This window comes from Lutra lutra, chromosome 2 (genome assembly GCF_902655055.1).
Source record: "Lutra lutra chromosome 2, mLutLut1.2, whole genome shotgun sequence".
NCBI classification, from domain to species: Eukaryota; Metazoa; Chordata; class Mammalia; order Carnivora; family Mustelidae; genus Lutra; species Lutra lutra.
This window is the reverse complement of record NC_062279.1, coordinates 154,860,661-154,883,969: the sequence shown is the minus strand read 5'-3', so window position 1 is coordinate 154,883,969 and position 23,309 is coordinate 154,860,661. Positions and strand designations below refer to the sequence as shown.

Sequence of the window (23,309 nt, the reverse complement as noted above, 5' to 3'; positions counted from 1 at the left end):
CTTAGGAAAAGACAGTTTGTATGCTATATAGGTCAGAGTTACTAGACTTGCTACATTTAATAAGATTTAAAACAGAGAATAGAATCTAGCAACTCAAGAATCTGTCTAAAGTTTATTTACAGATAGAAAGCATTATAATCAGGTGTGTTTTCATTACAAAAATACAGTATTAGATTTGTAGCCCTTAGGTCAACTTTAATAATAGCATTATGATAAACAGTGGAGAATGAAGAAAGCATTAGTGTAGTACCTACCCTCAAATTTATAACATGGTTACTTATCATCAGCAAGTTTTATCTCTGTTCTATTTTAGTTACCCCCTAATTCCTGTATCTCATCATCTCCTGGTATATTTCACTTCCATAGTTTAGTTTTTTTTTTTTAAGTAGTTTCTCTGAGTGTACTTTATTAAGCTTTTGCTTTCAAATCATTATTCTACCCCATAGAGAAGGCTCTTTATTATTGAGGATCATGGGATTTTTGGTATGTCATGAGCATGCTAGAAATCTAGTTGCTGCACATCTTATCAGCATGTGCTATTAGCAATTCTTTTTAACCATTCTAGTAGGTATCTTTTATTGGCATTTTGACTTGTGTGTCAGTGATAAATGATGTTGGGCAGTTTTTCATGTGCTTATTTGCCATCTATATGTCTTCTTTAGTGATCCTGTTTAAATCTTCTATCCATTTTTTAAAAATGAGTGTTTTCTTGTGTTTTGAGAGTTCTTTAGATACAAGTCTGTTAGCAGTTTCATGATTTGCAAAAATTTTATATATGCTATTAACGAATATCACTACTATTTTTAGATGATTATCTTTTAGTTATTGAAAATGGGAAAATTATCTTATATTTACCTTTATCTTAACAATTTTTGAGGAACCTTTTTTTTTAAATAGATCCACAGATATGTATTCTTCTGCTTGAATAATTTCATTTAATATTTCTTGCATTGGGGGTCTTCTAATAATTAATTTTTTTTGAGGGGGCAGTCTGAAATGTCCTTATTTCACCTTCATTTTTGAAAGGTATTTTTATTGAGTATAGAATTCTGGGTTGGTAGTTTCTTTTAGTATTTAAAAATGTCGCTCCATTGTCTTCTGGCTTGTACAGTTTTGGATGGGAAATATTACCTTTGTTCTTGTGTATGTAATTTAGAGTATTACCAGTCCTGTTGAACATTAACTAGAGGCCTTAAGTGAAGCAATAGAATTAGGGGTGAAGAAAAGTGCAGTGATTTGAAAGAGGAAATACATTTGTGGCTTTCCACATGTATCTGTATGGAAAAATATAAGAGAGTCAGTAGTTATATTATTAAAATGGGTAGAGGAGTTAGCAAGTTTAGTGGATATACATTGGCCATATACATTGGGCACACCAAAAAGAATTTTTTTTTTAAGTTGAAACTTTTTTTGTCCATGAAAACCATAAGGTAAGCAAGAATAATCTCAACAAATTATATGTTACACTTAAAAAAAAAAACTGTCATGAAGAATACTTTTTAAAACCCTTGTGATGCTTAACACGTTGTGGTATTTGCTTATAAGTAGACAGATTAATGGAGAGACTAAAAACAGATCCACAAAGAAAAGTTGATAAACTGGACTTAGTCAAAGTTACAAGCCTTTGTACTTAAAAACATCATCAAAAAAGTGAGAAGAGCCCACAGACTAGAGAAAATATTTGCAGATAAATTATGTGTCTGATAAGTGACCTATACCCATAAGAACTTTTCTAACTCAGTGATGAAAAGACAAATAACCCAGTTACAATGTAAGCAAAGGATTTGAGTAGATTTTTTTTTAAAAATCTGAAGAATATACAAATTACCTGAAAATCTGAAGAATATACAAATTATCAATAAGCACATAAAAAGATGTTCAACATTATTAGTCACTAGGAAAATGAGATATCACTTCATTCTTATTAGAGTAGCTATAATAAAAAAGACAAGTATTGGTAAGAATGTAGAGAGATCACGGGTGAGAGTATAAAATGGTCCAGCTACTTTGGAAGACAGTTTGGTAATTTCTTTCTCTTTTCTTTTTTCATTTTGGTAATTTCTTAAAATGTTAAACATAAAAGTATCATATGATCTAGCAATTCCAATTCTATTTCTGTGTACCAACCCAGAAATGAAAATGTATGTCTATACTTTGGACACAAATATTCATAGCAGCATTATTGACAGTCGCCAAAAAGTGGAAACAACCCAAAGTTCTATCAACTGATAAATGAATATATAGTTGTAGTGATGTACTAATTAATATATGCTACAACATGGATGAATCTGAGAGACCTTATGCTCATTGAAGGAAGCCGGACACAAAAAATTTGCACAGATTACATGACTTTATTTATATGAAATACCCAGAAGAGGCAAATCTGTAGAGACAAAAAGTTGATTAATAGGTACTTAAGGCTGGAGTAGGAAAGAGGTATCTCTTAAATGGGTACAATATTTCTTTTGGAAGTGATGGAATGTTCTAAAATTAGATTATGGTGATGATTATACAATGTCTATATTAAAATCACCAAATTAGGGACGCCTGGATGGCTCAGTTGGTTAAGTGGCTGCCTTCAGCTCAGGTCATGATCCCGGCGTCCTGGGATTGAATCCCACATCGGGCTCCTTGCTTGGCAGGGAGCCTGCTTATCCCTCTGCCTCTGCCTACTACTCTGCCTGTGCTCACGCTCTCTCTCTCTCTAACAGATAAATAAATAAAATCTTTTTTTAAAAATCACCAAATTATATATTTATAATGAATAAATTTTATGATGGTAAATTATATCTCAATAAAGCTATTAATTAAAAACATACAGACTTATGTTTTGGGACTTGAAGGTAGCCTTACTATTTGAGGTAATACTTTTAAAAATTTATTTTTTCTTAAATTTTATTTAAAAAAATTTTTTTAGAGAGAAAGCCCGAGTAGAAGGAGGGGCAGAGGGAGAGGGAGAGAGAGAATCTTAAGCAGACTCCATGCTGAGCATGGAGCCTGATGTGGGGCTTGATCCTAGGACCCTGAGATCATGATCTGGGCTGAAATCAAGACTGAGGTGCTTAACTGACTGAGCCAGCCAGGTGCCCCTCATTTGAGGTAGTATAATGCTTAGCATACAGTTGGGTTCTATATTAGACTGTTGCTAAAAAATGAATTCTGATGGATTTAAGAACTACATATATAAAGCAAAACTGCAGAATTTTATACACACACATATATATAAAATAATTATCTTTGTCAAAAAACTTTCTTACCCAAGAAAAAATTTATAAGTCGTAAAACGAGATACAAAAAAAAGTATTTATGCTATATTAAAATAAAACAAACTTCTGTGTGAGAGAACAAAATGAAAAATCAAGACATAGTTGGAGCATGGATGTGGTTCATGAAATTGACAATTGTCATTGTCAGTGCATCAAGAATGCATAAAACTGTGACCGAAGTTTTTTTTTTTTAAGATTTTATTTATTTATTTATTTATTTATTTATTTATTTCTCAGAGAGAGAGAAAGAGCGAAAGAAGGAATATATGCAGGGGGAGTGTGAGAGGGGGAAGCAGGCTTCTGGCTGAGCAGGGAGCTCGATGCGGGGCTCAATCCCAGGACTCTGGGATCATGACCTGAGCAAAGGCAGACGCTTAACGACTGAGCCACCCAGGCACCCAGTGACTGAATTTTTAAAAGGTTGACAGTCAATTGAAAAGTGGCAAAAGGGCAATGGGAATGGAGAACGTTTCAAAATATGCTAAACCTCAGTAATAACTAAGAAACTGCAAATTAAAATAAATGATTTTATTTTAATGTGTTTGACAACTATAAAGTCTGATAATACCAAGTTTTGGTTATTTGGAGGAAAATAGGAACTCTTAAGCATTGCTGATAGAGTTGCAAAATGATTTAATCACATAATGCATTATCTGGTAAAGTTGAAAATGTGCATACCTTAGGACCATGTAATTCCACTTACGGATTTCTGTCAGGAAGAAACTAACACTTGGACAGGATGACACATTTATCAAGATTTTTAATGCACCATTTTTCGTAATAACAAAAAAGTGAAAAGTCATATAGCTCTCAATAGAGAACTGGATAAACTGCATGTATTTATATAAATAAACTCTGTGTTATAGTCACACTGAATGCTTAGGAATTTTGGCCTTTTGGTAAGGATTGATCTCAGTTATATAGGTAAGTGTCTCTGCTGAAAGCAATGAAAAAAATGTTAGATTAAAAAAAAAAAAATAGAGGGGCGCCTGCGTGGCTCAGTGGGTTAAACCTCTGCCTTCGGCTCAGGTCATGATCTCAGGGTCCTGGGATCGAGCCCCACATCGGGCTCTCTGCTCAACAGGGAGCCTGCTTTCCTCTCTCTCTCTCTGCCTGCTGTTCTGCTTACTTGTGATCTCTCTCTGTCAAATAAATAAATAAAATGTTAAAAAAAAAAATAGAGCTGAAAGACAGTTGGGAATCCCTAGGCTAATTTTAGAGGTAAGTAGAAAATAAGAGGCAAAGCTGCTTAAGTTTGAAGTCCCTTGTTAATATTATTTGTATTGTCCTGGCTAACTAGGCAAAGGATCAAAATTCAAGCCTTAGGGCTTGTCCAAGGTAGACGTTCTTATAGGAGATCTTCCGCAAATTAAGCTAGACTTCAAAACACCATGCCTTCAGGGTAAAAGCAACCAGATCTAAAGTCATCCTTCCTCTCTGCAGTTCCAGAATGTTACCTGATGAGCAGAGCAGGAAAAGGAAGAAGTAAAAGGAGAAAAATGTCTGAGATTGAATTTGTCACAAGGGTGGCCTTCTAGCAGATCTGTATCCTAACAATCAAGGAACCTCAAGCTGTGATATTGGATTGAAGTGTTGCTATGGTCTGAATTTTTGTGTTGCCCCAAAGTTCGTTTGTTGAAACCTTAATGCCCAGAGTAATGATATTAGGAGGGTGGGTCCTTCTCGAGGTGATTAGATCATGAGGATAGAGCTCTTACAGGATGAGAATTAGTGGGTTAGTACCCTTTTAAAGGTGATCCCAGAGAGCTAGCTCACCCTTTCCACTGTGTGAGGACAGAGAGAAGTTGACATTCTGTAACCCAAGTGAGAGCTTCACCTGAATCAGACCATGCTGGCACTCTGATCTTGAATTTATAGCCTCCAGAACTGTGAGAAATAAATGTTTGTTGTTTCTAAGATACCCAGTTTCTGTTATTTTGTTATAACTACCTGAATGGACTAAGAAATGTATATAGTTTCCTACTGTTGTAACAAATTAACTCAGATTTAGTGGCTTAAGATAACACTAACTTACTATTATCTTACAATTCTTAGGGTCAGAAGTCTGAAGTGGGCCTCGGAGGACTAAAATCAAGTTGTTGGCAGTGCTGTGTTCCTTTAGGAAGCGTTGGGGCAGAGTATATTTTTTTGTGTCTTCCAGCTTTTAGAAGTTGCCAGCACTCTATGGCTTATGGCTTCTTTCTGTCTTCAAAGCAAGCAATGACCCGTTGAGTCTTTCTAATGTTGCCATCTCATTCTGACTCTTTTTGGCTCTCTCTTCCCATTTTAAAGATTTTTGTGATTATAGTGGGTAAACTACTATGATCTTATTATAAGATCAACTAATTAGCAACCTTAATCCCATTTGTAACTTTAATGCCCTCTTGCCATGTGACATAATTTATTCATGGATAGTGGGTATTAGAACATGAATATTTCTGTGAGGCCATTCATTCTGCCTACCACAGGATGGTTTCTAACTGGTGGTGCCTTTAGCTGCCTTCTGGAAGCAAACAGTAAGCATCTTTGGAGGAGGGTACATCCATCTTAGGCCTTGGAATTTTTAATCTTTTGAGGGCAGAAGCTAGTAAGTACTGAATAAGAGCACAAAGAAACAGGTAAGAGGAGCAAGAACAATGAGACAGCAGAACACACTCATGCACAATAAGTTATTGGGATGATCAGATGCTGATTTTTTTTTAAAGATTTTATTTATTTATTTGTTAGAGAGAGAGAGCATGAGCACAGGCAGACAGAGTGGTAGGCAGAGGCAGAGGGAGAAGCAGGCTCCCCGCTGAGCAAGGAGCCCGATGTGGGACTCGATCCCAGGACGCTGGGATCATGACCTGAGCCGAAGGCAGCCGCTTAACCAACTGAGCCACCCAGGCGTCCCAGATGCTGGTTTTTAAAATTGTCATGCTTCCCATATTTAAAACAAACCTTAATATTTGTAAGAATATTTGTAAGACAGACCTAAATATTTGTAAGGAATGGGGAGCTATAAAAAAAGATGTTAAATATTTGAAATAGAACATAATTGAACTTATATAAATAAAATTATTAAACTAACAAGTCAGCAGATAAACTTCCTGAAATAAGAGGGTTTGGATTTATCCTCTGGTGTAGACAGCTCAGAAACTGGAATGTATATTTATTTATTTTTTTTTTAAAGATTTTTTATTTATTTGTCAGAGAGAGAGGGAGAGAGAGCAAGCACAGACAGAATGGCAGGCAGAGGCAGAGGGAGAAGCAGGCTCCCCGCCAAGCAAGGAGCCCGATGTGGGACTCGATCCCAGGACGCTGGGATCATGACCTGAGCCGAAGGCAGCTGCTTAACCAACTGAGCCACCCAGGTGTCCCTGGAATGTATATTTAAAAGAAATTTGTTTCAGCTTTGGAAAACAGGTAGCGTAAGACTGTGGTCCCAGAGAAAAATTAAATCAATGATGGAGGCTCTATGATCACTCCACCATTTGCTTGGTGGTCATTTCCAGACTGTAGCACAGGCAAGATGATTCCAAAAAGAGCCCAGGGTCTTGGTCTACAGACTTGAGAAGACAGAGATCAGCATTCAGAGTATTTTAAGTGGCTAGAATTTTGGGGGGCATAGTACCATAAAAGCGGGAGCTATATAGAAAAAGAGCTCAAGAAACCAGCACGTTACCCTTGACTCTTTGGAAACCAGTTAATGCATATGTAGGATGGACATCCACAGAGCTAATAAATAACACTCTAAGAAAAGAATGATTACCAGTGGACTGTGATCTGAACAATTGCTAGAACTGACGTAGGGCTGGGAGTCATTCAGGTTCCCACCAACCAGAATAAGAACAATAATGGAATATAAGAGTGACTTAGTGGAGATCCACAAAAGCTAAACATAGTAGTGTGAAGACTTTTGTGCTTTTATTCTAGAAACCTTTTTTAAAAAGCCCTCAAATGATCTTCAAGTATTTTAATGTTTTGAATAAACAAAGTATGATACTCGTTAAGAGAAAAAAAAATCCAGCACTCACAATGTAAAATTCATAATGTCTGGCATCCACATAAAATTACCAAAGATGCAAAAACAGGAAATGTATCTTAACATCAGGAGAAATTAATGGATAAGAAAACATAAATATGAAACAGAAGATTAAGGAATCAAAAGAAGCTTTTTTTTTAAAGATTTTATTTATTTATTTGACAGAGATCACATGTAGGCAGAGAGGGAGGAGGAAGCAGGCTCCCTGCTGTGCAGAGAGCCCATGCAGGACTCGATCCCAGGACCCTGGGATCATGACCCGAGCCGAAGGCAAAATAACCCACTGAGCCACTCAGGCGCCCCAGAAGCATTCTTTTTAAATTAAAAAAATTGAGGAACTTTTAATGAACTTTACTGAGAAAAAAGAGAAAGCATAAATAACCAAAGTAAGGAATGAAAAGCAAAAGGGACATGACTGCTGATGTTGTTGATGTTAAATAGGTAAAAGCATACAGTGAAACATTTTATGCAAATAAATTGAGAAATGTAGTTGAAATTGATGGCTAACATGAGAAATAGAATACCTGAGTAGACCTATGACAGTTAAATAAATTTGATTGGTAATAAGCCTGTTCAGAAAGACTTTATTTCCAGGTGGCATCCCTGGCATATTCTACCAGATAGTCAAGCAAGACATCCTACATTTTTTCATTTTTCCCAGGTGGCAAAAGAAAAGAACATTACCATTCATTTTATGAGGGTAGCATAATATTAACATCAGAACTTGCTAAGTACAAAAGAAATTTACAGACCAGTTTCTTTGGTGGCCATAGATCAGTAGCACCAATACTATATACTATGAATAAATCTTAACACGATATGTGTAAGACCTTGGTCTTATCTAGGGAAGAGCTGAGAAGCCCAGTAGAACAAAGTAAGTCCTTGTTTGTCATCTTTTCAGACTTAAATCTAGGAAATGTGCAGCATTTAAATTCAGTAGGCTTATATGCGGGGGGCGGGGGCAAGGGGGAAGGACGTGATATTTTGTCCAGTATAACACAGAATAACATCTTAAAATAGTTGTTTATAATATTTTTGGAGCACATTGATAAATAGAATATCATAGTAATAGAGATTTGGGGCTCTTTGAGTCTGAATTGTTACCTAATGTGAAAGTCTTATATAGCCTTCTTGAAAGCTCTGTCTGATGATGATTTATTCACTTTTCTGCCTGAAATTTCCATTCATAGGAACTAGTACTGAATCATTTCACAAAGCTTTTATTAACTACATATTTATTAAGTACCATGATAACTACTTTATTAAATCTAAGACATCATTAATTTTAAGTTGCAGCATTTCTTCACATTCTAAATGAAAAAGTGTTGCCACTCTTTGACTATAACACACCATTGATTTTAAAATGCATCTTGCTTTCAAAGATGTTAAAATGTTTTTTAAAGCATTTTAGTATTTATGAAACATTTCTATAGAAGTATTTCCATTTTTCTATGATTTAGAAACACCGCTGAAAAAAATCTGCTTTACCTTTCATTTTTCATACCTATCATTCTACCTTTTGTTTTTCTTCCCTGATTTAAGCACTCTTAAATCCATTACTTTTTTGGTTTCCTTTTTTGCCATCCTGGTCATTTTTCTTGGAATGCCTTTTACTTTATCAGTAAGCTGCTTAAAATTGAATAAGATACAGCCTTCACAAAGAAAATTGTAAAATACTGAAGTCAGTATATCCAGAAGGTAGAATACTCTTGCAAATTTATGGTACTTGTTAACTTGACAAGATTGTTGGTATTTTTTTCCAAATATTTGGTATTTCCAAGGTAATACCTTAGAAAGGTATTACCTTTCCAAAGTAGTCTATAGCCATGAACAAATTGTTATGTTTTAATTTTTGTAAGTATGTGGGCTTAAATTTTTTATACCATACTTTGCACAACCAGGATTTTCTCCCCATTGATATTCATTTACTCATTCTTGTAACTGAGGTTAAAGATGCTGCTTTCTGGGGTGCCTGGGTGGCTCAGTCCTTAAGCATCTGCCTTTGGCTCAGGTCATGATCCCAGGGTCTTGGGATCAAGCCCTGTGATGAAGCCCCGCATCTGGGCTCCCTGCTCAGCGGGAAGCCTGCTTCTCCCTCTCCCACTCTCCCTGCTTGTGTTCCCTCTCTCTCTGTGTCTGATAAATAAATAAAATCTATAAATAAAAAATAAAAATTTTTAAAAAGATGCTGCTTTCTTTCATGTTAATATTTTTTGTTACAGGTATAAACTGGAATGTAATAGATGTCTTTTTTCATTCTCCTCTACAAAACTATTACTAAAAAAAAATCTGCCTATAGTATTTCAATTTTGGAATACTTCTAAATAACTTCTAAATAACTTCTAACTAAATACTTCTAAATAAATAATAAATTGTTTTAGTAGAGAATGTTTACATTTGAATATTTCAAATTCTTCACAATCATGTAATTTCTGATAGTCATTGTCTGATTGTTTACTGTTTTGTGTGTTGCCTAGTTCAGCTTAATTCACCTAGAGGAAAAATGACACCTCATAGTTAAATTTGTAATTTTCTAATTCATTTGGGTTTAATGTTTTTGATTATTGTAAAATTTAACTTTTCCAGTAGGTTATATACTTTTCTCTCTTTTACAACACAGGTTTTGAGAGTATTTTAGAAGGGCTTTATGGACCACGGCTACGAAGAGACCTCAGTTTATTTGAAGGTAATGCTTTTTAAGTTTTATTTTAAAATTGTGACTTTTTGTCCCATTTAACAAATGAAAAGTAGTTGTTCTGTGCTAACTTTACATTAAACATAAATTTGTGGTCTTGTTTAATTAGTATTTTTAAATAAATAAGTGATCCAAATATTGTTTTTGTTATTACATAACATTATCATAATCTTTTGAAAAATTCAGTATACTGATCAAAATGGAAAGTGAAGCTTGGTTTTGGCTTAGTGGTGAAATTTAATTTTTATTATAACGTACCCTTGCTTATTCTTAAAGAGGATTTAAAAGCGTTCAATTAAGTAAATATTTCCTCTTGCTCATGAGACAGGCAGCCTGGAAATCAGATTGTTCCTCTGAGAAATCCCACTGTGTATGTTCAGAGTTTTATATTTACGTATAATACTGTTTGTTATTAGCCACTTCTTTCAAATGCTGTAGCATAAAGCCTAGTGAAAGATTTTGATTTGTGATATAATTGCTGCGAGACCATAGTTTAGTTGTTTTATTGCTTGCTTAGAAAGTAGAGCAGTAGGAGAACGCTTTTGTAGACCTTTGAGATTTTATAGTACAGTTTATTCATAAAATAGGTAACACTAGAGTAGATTTTCTGCTTCGATTTTGATTGAATTATTTCTGCATCTTGTATCTGATCTGTTTTATGTCCTAACTCTTTTGCCTTCTACTATGGTACCTTACATTCTACTGAGACTCCAGACATCTTTAAAGGTCCTTCTCTCTCTGCTGTTTAAGTCTTTTGTGGTGAGGGAATGATGGTGGAATAGTCAAAACTTTTCTGCCCATTCTTTATTAATGTTGAGCTGGATAATTAAGAATCATAGATCTGAAGGTATCTATGAAAGATCTTTTGTCTCAACCACCTGTCTTCTCCAAGATGAATTCATATCCATGTAAAACATGACTTTAAGAGTAGAGACTCCGAAATGTGCTTGTACTAATGTTCTATTATTCTTCCAGCTAAAATCATTTTTTTATTTCTCTTAACTTCAGTCATTTCTCATCTTAATCATAATTCAACACTGAATTAAGTATTTTACCTGATTTTTTTAGCAATACTAATACTAGTTTCACCTATTTTTCTGAGCTTACAAATGAACAAAGGAAAAATCTAAAAAAAAACCAAGAATTTAACCAAAGCCTGACATTTCTTCAGCCTTCCTTTCTTTCTTTTTTTTTTTTTTTTAAGATTTTATTTATTTGATAGAGATCACAAGTAGTCAGAGAGGCAGGCAGAGAGAGAGAGAGGAGGAGGAAGCAGGCTCCCTGCTGAGCAGAGAGCCCGATGCGGGGCTCGATCCCAGGACCCTGAGATCATGACCTGAGCTGAAGGCAGAGGCTTTAACCCACTGAGCCACCCAGGCGCCCCTCAAACTTCCTTTCTTAACCTGCTGTCCTCATTCATATCAGAAGTCAGCATTATACTTAATTGCCTTCTGACAACCCAAATTACAGCTTGTGACTCAGTCTGTTGCTTCCCCCACTTTCACTTATTTATTTATATAGTTGTATATATACGTATATATTTATGATCCTTCAGAAATTGTTTATTATACAAAGGGCAGAATGTTCTAAAGGAAATAAATGCTTTGTATTTTGATTTTAGACTAGTATTTCTTTAGTATACAAGTTGGACGTGTTTATTTTAGGAAATTCAAAAATACAGATAAGACAGAAAGAAAAAATTACCCCTACCTCCATGATCTGTAGATAACTTTTAAACGTTTTTATATGAATGTAAAATATATGTTTGTATGTGTTTATTCTTTAATTATAGCAGTATATGCTATATGCACAGTATGTATAATTTCTGTGATAATTACTAAGATAATAATTATCTGTAATTTTTGTGCCTATTGTGCTCACTGGGTGTATAAAGTCTAGACCATCTTTTGTAATGGGTGCACAGTATTTCATTGTAGATTTATAATTAATTTACTTATTTCATTTAATACCCATTGCTGCATATCTCAGTTTATTTACATTCAGATAGATCTTGTACTTTATGTTCATTTTAGTGCTTTTTTTGGTGGGGGTAGTTAACAAAATTAGCTAATATAAGCTTTGGAACTTGCATATAGACACATATTTGTTGCTTTTTTCACCCCACATATTCTTCCTCCAGGTTTCTTAGGTAAATTCTTCCACTTTTATTTCCTTTTTTTGAATTAAAAAAAAAACTAATTAAATTGTAGCCTTGAGAATGATGATATTAATTATTGCAATACATCTGTATCTGTTCAAGAATGAAGACAGCCATATATTTTGAGGGAAATTCAATTAGTACTATCAAAAATGTAGAGCCTCTTGAAGAGGCATGCCGAGACTATACATTATAGATATCTCCAGCTTCTTTCTTATCCTCTTACAAATAAGTGATAAATAAGTGTGGTTTCTTTGTTGTCATTGTTAAAAATGGTTTAATATTTAGATGCGGGGACTACAGGTATAGGTATTTCTCACCGTGCAAATCTGTGTATAGGAATCAAATAGATTAGTGTATGTTTTTAGATAAATCGTTGGAAATCCGAACTGTTGTTAACTCACTTTCCAAAACTGAGAAACCAAATATATTGGCTAGCAAAGGATTCTTATATATTACTCTAAATTATTTTTTGTTATACAATTAAGTGCATAGTATTTTAACTTTATAATACATTGATTTAGATAGAATTGCATATCTACTGCTGTTTCTGTGGAAAATATATTCTAAATTTCATACTACTACCTTAAATCAACTGTGGCACAGAGCATATTTTTAAGTTTAAGACTTTTGTATTGTATATATGAGTGTTTTAAGAGGTTTGTATTTTAATTCTTGAGTTTGATTCAGAACCACCTCCAGATTGAATGGTTTGAAGGAAGCTTTTAAGTGGTGCTAATTTTTATTTTGTTGGAAACAAAACAGAAGCCTTAGTTTTCTATCTTCTTTGGTATGTTTTGTGACTTTTTCTCCTTCTGGGGAAAATATTTTGGCGAGGAGAAGGGGGACTCTACAAAGAAGGTTTGAATGTCATAAACTTCAACTTCTATGTATGCCCAGAAAAGTTCCTTATATTCTGTGCTTCTTTTCCTTCTCCATCTCTCCAAAACTTGTTTTTTCTGTGCCACAGAACTTTTAAGCAAAAATTCCCTCTTTTTTTCTGCTTTAGTCAGTCCTTTCTCATGTCTTATTTGTGAGCTGGTTTCTTTCACCTGTGGGATCATCTGATTTACATGCCGTGACTATGAATATTTACAAAAATTTGTAGAGTGTGGTTGACCTGTGTAAACTGATGGAGCCAAAGGGAGATTATGTCAGAGGACTGCAGGCTATAGCATATTAGCCAAATCCAGCTTATTAATTATTTTTGAATGGCCTATGGGATAAGAATAATTTTTACATTTTAAATAGTTGAAAAAAATCAAAAGATTAATATTTCATGACATATGAGAATTATGACATTCAAATGTAATTGTTCAGTTAATAAATTTATATTGAGAACTTATCTCATTTGTCGAAATGTCAGTGGCTGCTTTTGTACTACAAAAGTAGTGTTGAATGGTGTGGCAGGTGGTCTGGCCTACGAAACCTGAAATACTTACTATGTGGCTGTTAATAGAAAAGGTTTGCTAACCTTGAGTGTACCACTGACTGAAATTTAGTATCTTTGACTTAATATCTTTTTCAACTGTAAACAGTATATGATAGAGACAACAAAACTACCTTTAATGAGATTTGTTAGGTAAAACATTAAAAAATTTTATGAGTATAGTTGACACACAATGTTAAATTGGTTTCAGGTGTTGCAACATAGTGATTCAGCTTCTCTACATGTTATGCTGTCCTCACCAAAAATAGAGCTGTCATCTGTCACCATACAAGGCTATTACAGCGTCATTAACTATATTCCCTATGCTGTGCCTTTATTCCTGTGATTTATTCATTCCATAACTGGAAGCCCTCCCCTTAGACAATTTTGCCCATCTTCTCACCCATCCCCTGTTCCCTCTGGCAACCATCAGTTTATTCTGTGTTTTTATAGGTCCAGTTCAGTTTTTAGTTTACTTATTTGATTTAGATTCCATGTGAGTGAAATCATATGGTATTTGTCTTCCTCGTTCTCTCATATTTCAGTTATGTAATATTCTCTGGATCCATCTATGCTCTTACAAATGTCACAGCCTCATCCTTTTTTAAGGCTGTGTAATATTCCTGTGGGGGGGTCTTGCATCTTCCTTCTCTATCTATTGATGGACGCTGGATTGCTTCCTATATCTTGGTTATTGTAAGTAATGCAGCAAACATAGGGGTTCGTATGTCTTTTTGAATTAGTGTTTTTGTTTTCTTTGGGTAAATACCCAGTAATGCAATTATTGGATCATATGGTATTTCAAATTTAATTTTTTGAGGAACCGCCATACTGTTTTCCACACTCCCCCAATTTGTCTTCTCACTAACATCATACAAGGGTTTCTTTTTCTCCATATCCTCTCCAACTCTCGTTATTTCTTGCCCCCCCCCTTTTTTTTCAAATTTTTATTTAAATGCTAGTTAGTTAACATACAGTGTAATATTAGTTTCAGGTATAGAATTTTGTGACTTATCACTTGCATACAGCAACCAGTACTCATCACTAGTGCCCTCCTTAATACCCATCACTTATTTGCCTTTTTGATTTTAGCCATTCTGACAGATATAAGTGATATCTGATTGTAGTTTTGATTTACATTTCCCTGGTGATGAGCAGTGTTGCAGATCTTTTCATGTGCCTATTGGCCATCTGTATATCTTCTTTGGAAAAATGTTTCTTTCAGTCCTCTGCTCATTTTTTAGTTGTTTTTTTTTTTGTGGGGTTTTTTGTTTTTTGGGTTTTTTTGGGATATTGAGTTGAATAAGTTCTTTATATATTTTGGATGTTAACTTCTTAACCTTTTACTGGACATATTATTTGCAAATATCTTTTCCCATTCAGTACGTTGCCTTTCTGCTTTGTTAGTGGTTTCCTTTGCTCTCCAGAAGCTTTTTATTTTGATGTAGTCCCAATAGTTTATTTTTGCTTTTGTTTCTTTGCCCTAGGAAATATATCTGGAAAAATATTGCTACCACTAATGTCAGAGTAATTGCTGTTTCTGTTCTCTTTTAGGATTTTTATGGTTTCAGATCTCACATTTAGGTCTTTAAGCCATTTTGGGTTTTTTGTGTGTATAATCTGAGAAAGTGGTCCAGTTTCATCTTTTACTTGTAGCTGTCCAGTTTTCCCAGCATTTATTGAAAAGACTATGTTTCCCTATAGTGTTTTCTTGCCTCTTTTGTTAGATGAAATATTTTGAATGCTTGTTTTGTGTCAGGAACTGTAATGAGCAGTGAGGAAAAAAATGAGTAAGTGGGATTTCTTCTAGGAATTCATTGCCTAGTATTAAGTCAGTAGTTTTCCAATATGGATTATTTATTTTAAAACCAGAGAATCTAATACTGCTCTTTTTATAGTTACATAAATTATATTAGCTATTATCATTGTGCACACAAAAACTTATCTGAGTGTATTCATCATGTATTTATAATACCAAGCTTAGAGAAATAGACTAAATATCTGACAATAGGATATTGATTAAATAAGTTATGATACATCTGTTTGATGGTCCATACTTATTTATTAAAAATGATTTAGAAGTATATTTGAGCATAGGAAATATTTGTGACAAGTATGTGTATAATATCCTAATTTTTAAAGGAAATACCATTCTTTTTTTTTTTAAAGTATTCTATTTATTTATTTGACAGAGAGAGAGAGATCACAAGTAGGCAGAGAGGCAGGCAGAGAGAGAGGGGGAAGCAGGCTCCTCCCTGAGCAGAGAGCCCGATGTGGGGCTTGATCCCAGGACCCTGAGACCATGACCTGAGCCGAAGGCAGAGGCCTAACCCACTGAGCCACCCAGGTGCCCCAGAAATACCATTCTTTAAAGCAGTTTAAGTTTACAGGAAAAACCAAGTAGAAAGTACAAAGATTTCTGATATACCCTACCCCCTCCAAGGTTTCTCTGTATTAATATCTTTCATTAGTGTTGTACATTTGTTAGAATTATTGACCCAATATTGATGTCTTTTATTACTTAAAGCCTCCATAGTTTACATTAGCCAAGTCTGTGTGTGTTGTAATGTGCATTTTGGCAAATTCATAGTCATGTATTCACATTACAGTATCCTACACAATAGTTTCATTGCCCTAAAAATCACCTGTAGTCCACCTTTTAAGTTATTTCCCCTGTCTCCAACCTGTGTCAAACACTGCTCTTTTTACTGTCTCTCCTTTTTTCTTCTTCATGTCATATAGTTGAAATCATACAGTATTTCTTTTTTGTTTTTTGTTTTTTAAGATTTTATTTATTTATTTGACTGACAGAGATCACAAGTAGGCAGAGAGAGAGAGAGAGAGAGGAGGAAGGCAGGCTCTCTGCTGAGCAGAGAGCCCGATGTGGGGCTCGATCCCAGGACTCTGGGATCATGACCCGAGCCAAAGGCAGAGGCTTTAACCCGGTGAACCACCCAGGCGCCCCCAGTATTTCGTTTTTTCAGACTCATTATTTCACTGAATAATATCCATGTAAGGTGCTTCTATGTCTTTTCATGGCGTCTTAGCTCATTTCTTTTTATTAACTGAATAATACTGCATTGCTTATCCATTGATGTACTTGAAAGACATCTGGGTTGCTTCCAAGTTTTGGTAACTATTAATAAAGCTGCTATAAACATTTGTGTGCAAGGTTTTGTATAGACATAACTTTTCAACTCATTTGCCTAAATACCTAGGAGCACCCTTATGAGATGGTGTAGAAAGATTATGTTAAGCTTTGAAGAAACTGTAAGACTATCTTCAATGGCTGTACCATTTTGTGTTCTCACCAGCAATGAATTGAAGTTCCTTTTGCTCTGCATTTACACCAGCATATGATGTTGTCCATGTTTCAGACTTAAACTGTTCTAGTAGGTGTGTAGTGGTAGCTCATCTTAATTTTCAGTTCTCTAATGGGATATAGTATTGAGCATCTTGTTATAACCTTATTTGCTATCTACATATCTTCTTGGGTGAGGTGTTCAGACCGTTTTTGGTACTTGGTAATGACAGATAATAAAAATGATAGAATGAGGAAATACTTCTGCTTTTATTTTCTGAAACAGATTGTAGAGAAATCATCTGGGCTGGAGCTTTCTGTTTGGGAAAGTTGTTAATTTTTTATTTAATTTTTTTTTTAAGATTTTACTCATGTGTCAGATAGTGGGAGAGAGAGAGCACACAAGTTGGGGGAGGTAAAGGTAGAGGAAGAAGCAGGCTCACCACTGAGCAAGGAGCCCAATTCAGGACTCGATCCCAGGACCCTGGGAACAAGACCTTAGCTGAAGGCAGATGCTTAACCAGCTGAGCCACCCAGGAGTCCCTGGTTTAATTTCTTGTAGATATAGTCCTGTTGAGATGATCTGTTATTTCTTATTTGAGATTTGGTAGATAATGTCTTTCAAGGAATTTGTCCATTTCATCTGGTGTTACCAAATTTGTGGGCAACTCATATGCATAATATTTTATTATCTTTTTATTATTCATAAAATCAACAGTGATGACCCCATCTTTAATTTCTGATATTTTCTCCTTTTTTACTTGGTTAGTCTGCATAAGGTTTATCAATTTTTTTGATATTTTCAAAGAATCCGCTAATGCTGATTTTTAAAAAGGCATAGAATATAAACTAGAAGGATATGTTGCAAAATGTTAATCATTATGTTCGGATAACGGGATTACAAATAGTTTTCTCTTTACTCCTTTGTAGTTTTCAGTGCAGTTAAGACGTAGTTTTATAATGAAAAATTATTTTTTAGTAACATTGCCCACTGTTCAGTATCTTTCCTCAAAATCAACATAGTTACAACCATTTTTTCATGACCTTCATGAGAAATCTAGTTCAGTATTCTCTTTTTTCACTTTTCATTGGGCTTTGTCTTTAGGAACTGGTTCTTGTGGTGAAAGGGTACAAAAGAGAATAAAAATGTTCAAGGGAAGTACAATTATCTGAAAGAAAATGAAAGTAACGCCTGTTGAACTTCTTAGGTGTTCTGTGTATGTTCTTATTTAATTTTGACTATAGTCTTAAGATGCAGTCATTATCCTCATTTTAACAGATGAGGAAATGAAGCCCAGAGAAAGTAACTTGCAAAGGCCACATCTAGTATTTGGAAGATATCTCAGTACCAAGGCTCTCTAATTTCAAAGTCTGTTATCTTTCCAAGACAAATTAGGTAAAATGATTGGAACCAGACTTTGACCACGAATATATATATCCACGGTGAAAAGGTTGATCTTTTGTTAGTCATTTACTATTAGTTTTTCTTTTTTTTTTTTAAGATTTTATTTATTCATTTGACAGAGAGCACAAGCAACAGGAGTGACAGGCAGAGGGAGAGGAGAAGCAGGCTCCCACTGACCAGGGAGCATGTAATGCAGGGCTCCATCCCAGGACCCTGGGATTGTGACCTGAGCTGAAGGCAGATGCTTAATTGACTGAGCCACCGAGGCACCCTACTATTAGTTTTCATTATGACATTGCCTTTTATTAATAAGACTGTTTCTGGAAGGTACATAATTTGACCCTTTTGAGCTTATACAACTTCATGTATTAAAATTGCAAAAAGAGAGACAATTTATTTTATGGATATCTGATTTATTGTCATATTTTGCTTGAGAAGTAAATCTGTTTTATTATAGTATTTACTTAACTTTTACGGCATGAAAAAAGATAACCTGGACAGAGAAATGTGGCCTAGAGTTGATTTTTCAAAATTTATTTTCCAATAAAAAAATAATATATCTCACCATCATTTATTTGGACTCAAAATCAAAAGTTCCATAGAAAGAAGTGTTATTAAATATTGGTAAGTAAAGTTGTAGATTTTTTACCCACAAAATGTAATAGCATTTATATAATTGTTGATTATTCAGGGCCATTTATTTAAACACACAGGCATTTATTTTAATTAATGTTTCTTTGAAGAACTTCTAAATAACTAAAATAAATGAGATAATCTCAGCATACCCAATTTTATCTTACAACTGGTAATTGTTTTAATTATTCCAAACTCGTTGTTCTTCAATTCAACATATTTATCACTACAACTTCATGAAACCCTACAGTGATTTTTCAAAAATACCTCTTCTCCAGGACTACCAGCTATTTTTAAAAAATTCTAATGCTGGATTCCCTTCATATCTTTTATTCATGAAGCCATAATAAAAAAGCAGTAAGATTTCCTTGATCTATCAAAATTGTTATGCTTAGCATATGAGTCAAGTTCTTGCACAATAATACTGCCTAACAAATAGCTCTAAAATCTATTGCATCCTTATGGGCAATCTGATTCACTGGGCTTTAGGGGTCACTTCTGATGACTGCTGGTCCCAGTCTGAAAGAGTAATGGCTATGTGGGGCAAGTTCTTTTCCATGTTGGATGGTTGAAACTTAAGATAACTGGGGCAACTTGCCATACCTTTAAAGCCTCAGCTTGGTATATATATTGTCACTTTTCCCACATTCATTTTACTGATGAGAAAGTTCTGCCTTCCTAGTAAGAGACATTGCACAATTCCACGGTTTTTTGTTTTTTTTTGTTTTTTTTTTTTTTTTTTACAATTCCACGTTTAAGAGTGTGAATGTATTATTCTATTATAGTGATAGGTCAAAGGATTGAAGAAAATTATAAACCTAGGTAACTACAATTCTGGGTTTTTAATTGTATAGATTCCTTAAACTTTCTGATTTATCAAATCATTTGCAAAATAGTGGTCAGTTTTCTTAAACTGGTATATTAAAATTATCTGTCTTCTGCAAATGACCCATATTAAATACATTTGTGATTGTGCAGGATTTAAAAATAATTACTGATGACCCTGCTTTGTTAGTAACTAGCCTTTGGATGGTGTTTTATAGTTTATAAAATATTTTCACATTTTTTCATTTGATCCACAAATAAGGTGGTGGGATCATTATTTTACAGACAGGAAAATTAAAACAAAAACTTCATAACTTGACAGGGTAACAACTAGTACGTTCTATTCCAGTTGGAGACTTTAAACCCAGTTATCTTTCCATTACCCTGTGTTGGGTCCCATTGGTCCCATTTCCTACCATTTCTAAGTTTGGATAATATTAGGAATATTTCTAGACCAGGGCCCAAACCAAAGGGAGCTATTACTACTCTCTTTATACTCCAGCAGATTACATTATCTTCTATTCTGACTTGTGTATATCTCAATTGATGCAAGAATTTCTTGGGGGCTGATCCTAACTGGTATTTATTTATTACCATTCAAGAAAAGGTAAGCTTATTTCCTGCGTAGTTTAACAGAAACATGTATTCAACTTATTTATTTTGAAAGTATGAGAGAAAATTACTGTGGTATACCAATGCTTTTCACATTAGTACCCATGTAACTGCCTCAGATGATAATTGTTTCATATATTGGAGGTTCTATATAGGATTTATTTGGGAAAGGAACTTGAGGGGAGTTTTACTGCAAGAAGTAAGTTTGAAAAATCATTGTACCAAGTATAGTTAGGTTGTCAGTGTTGTTATATTGTCATAAAATTTCTTCATCATAAAATGTTTGTTTTGCACAAACTTTCTAATCGTTGGATTATATGAAACATTCTTGTGAAAAAAAAAATTCATGTTTTGTGTGGAATAATATAGCTTGTTTACCTGCCTTTTACTTAAACTCTTGGAACACCACCTTTAAACAATGTAATTAAAATTTGATTTGACTTCTTAGCTATGGATTTCTACTTTTTTTTTGGAGGAGCATTTCATTTTCTCAAATCTCTGGGGTTTTCTGGTGCTGTGCTCCATTTGTCTGTTTTATGTTGCTTTCATGATGTGTAAAATTTATTTTTCCCCATACCTCCCTATTTTGATTTCTTTCATAGTGAAAATTAAAAATTAGTAGGTAATTATAAGTTAAATCTTTTAGAAGGTTAGATGATACTTAAAACCCTATTGTTAGAAAATAAATTTGTAATCAGCTCATTGTTCTTGCTACTTTGTCCCATAATAGTGGAAAATTACTCTCCTTACAGTCTTCTCTGTTTATTTCTTTCTAGATGTCATCACTTTAATTTTAAAGTTAGGCCTTCTCCCCTTACTATTAGTAGTTAGTTTTTTTTTAATGAGTCTTTGCTGTGGAGAGTGGTAATTTTATTTGTTTTAATAAAGTTAGTGTATTTAATGAATATTTTTCCCTCTTTTAAAGACTGTGAACCAGAAGAGCTGACTGACTGGTCTATGGATGAAAAATGTTCATTTTGTAACCTACAGAGAGAAGCAGTCAGTGTAAGTTTTAGTGCTATGAAATTATTTCTGAACTAATTGCACAATTGTAACACAATTTTTTTAATTTGTTCTGAAAATTGGTGACTTACAATGGAAATTTAAATACTTGATTTTGGTAATGAGAAGAATATTTTAAAGTCTTATGTTAAGGCTAACATTTAGCTTGACTTGCAGGTGAAATCACAAAACACTCATCCTTTTTGCTTATTTCACATTTCTTCCTTACAGCTCCTGACTCATGAAGTTCAGTTTAGATCTGTTTTGTATTTAGGTAGGCAGTGGTGAGCTCAGAGGCCTAGCTTGGTTTGAGACCACTCTATAGTCTGATTTCTTAGGAATCTATAGTTGGGAGGATAACGTGGTACTACTTTTTAGCCTTTTACTTTCTTGAAGTCTTCTGGGTATCAGAATTATTTCCTGTGTAAATGATTGAATTGTGTCTACTATAAACGGGCATAAACTAGACAAGCAGCATCTTCTTGTATGGTGTGAAATCCTAATTCTTTACTATTGTGAGAAAGGCTGAGAAGAAATGAGAACTTGACCCATTTGGTCAGATTAGTGGGTAAACATACCTACTTTGTTGTTAAAACTCTCATTACTGGCATGCTGTATAGTGAATTTATTTAGCAATGTATTTTATCTACACTCCTCCCCCCCCTCTTTTGGCTATAGTTTGCTGAGAAATAAAGCTAATTTGATATCAGAGCTAAATTTCTTTTCTCCTGACTCCTGTCCCAAATTTTATGTTCTCTCTATATAATTTGTTAAATAGAACAAATGAGCATTTAGAGAATATTTTTTGGCTGTTTTTAATGGAATCACATGTGTAATTAAAATGGATTTTTTTTTTGTTGCTTTTTTATAATTTTAGGATTGTATACCATCTCTTGATTCTTCACAGTCAACCCCAACGGAGGAACTATCATCTCAGGGCCAGTCCAACACTGAAAAGATTGAATGCCAAGCAGAAAATTACCTAAATGCACTCTTTCGAAAGAAAGGTAATATTGGTATACCTTTTCATTTAATATTAGCAATAAAGATCTAGACTGTATTTTTCTCACAAGTTTTTATGCCAGTCTTTATTCTATTTTTTATTACTTTTTTATCTTTAGTTTTTCTTCACATTTTTAGGGACATTAGGATTCTCAGGTTACTGTAGTGCTAATCTTCTATTAGCCATTCCTTTTCACCACTCTTTTCTCATATCTCTTCCTGACTTTATCAGACATTTTTCTCATCTACTATAGGCAGACAGGAAATTTTTTTATGCTTCTGGTCTTCCTTATTTTGTTGCTGTTCTTAAGACTCCAAAAGTTCTTTCATGTTCAGTAAGTGATAGATATATACAAAGCTGTCTTTAGAAATATAACAGTTAAATCATTTATCAGCCAGGTTGGAGTATATTTGCTGGCTTGGGGTTTCAGTGTTTCTTTGGTAGCTTGAGTATGCTTACTTAACATTAAATGTCAAATGTTCTTTTTTGCTTCCTGTCTGTCTAAATTATTTAAACCAAATGAGGCTTGTTTCACTTGTTCCCTTACTTCATACACATGTATCAGAGAGAAGTAGTTTTTTATCTTAGTTACTTGAGAAAAATTTTAAGAAATATAGAACCTTCCATTTTTTGTTCTTGGCAATTTCTTCGTTAGTAGAGTAATTTTCACCATATAGATCTTTGGAGGGAGTCATGGTGTAGGGGGAGTGCAGGCTGGGAGCAGTTACCATTCTACCTCCCACTTTCCAGAGATCAAGAAAAACATTACTGTATTTCATCTAGGTATTGACTTTGCCTTACCCCTCTTTGAAATTAGGTTAATATTGGATATTTTTCTCTTAAATCGCTAACTTTCAGATTTTAATTAATAATATGGAAAAGAGGGGCGCCTGGGTGGCTCAGTGGGTTAAGCCGCTGCCTTCGGCTCAGGTCATGATCCCAGGTCCTGGGTTCGA

The 23,309-nt window shown here is 34.3% G+C and overlaps 1 protein-coding gene across 20 annotated transcripts in view; it reads left to right on the top strand.

Moving 5' to 3' along the window:
* LCORL (ligand dependent nuclear receptor corepressor like) overlaps positions 1-23,309 on the top strand; it is a 165,262-nt gene that overhangs the window by 29,584 nt on the left and 112,369 nt on the right. For all 20 annotated transcript variants that reach the window (XR_007125284.1, XR_007125285.1, XR_007125286.1 and 17 more), the window contains exons 2-4: positions 9,911-9,976; positions 21,274-21,353; positions 22,228-22,357. Coding sequence is in view for 16 of the 20 variants with exons in the window: in XM_047718972.1 (XP_047574928.1) it covers positions 9,911-9,976; positions 21,274-21,353; positions 22,228-22,357 (276 nt within the window). In the remaining 4 variants the exon portion in view is untranslated. The remainder of the gene's footprint in view (positions 1-9,910; positions 9,977-21,273; positions 21,354-22,227; positions 22,358-23,309) is intronic.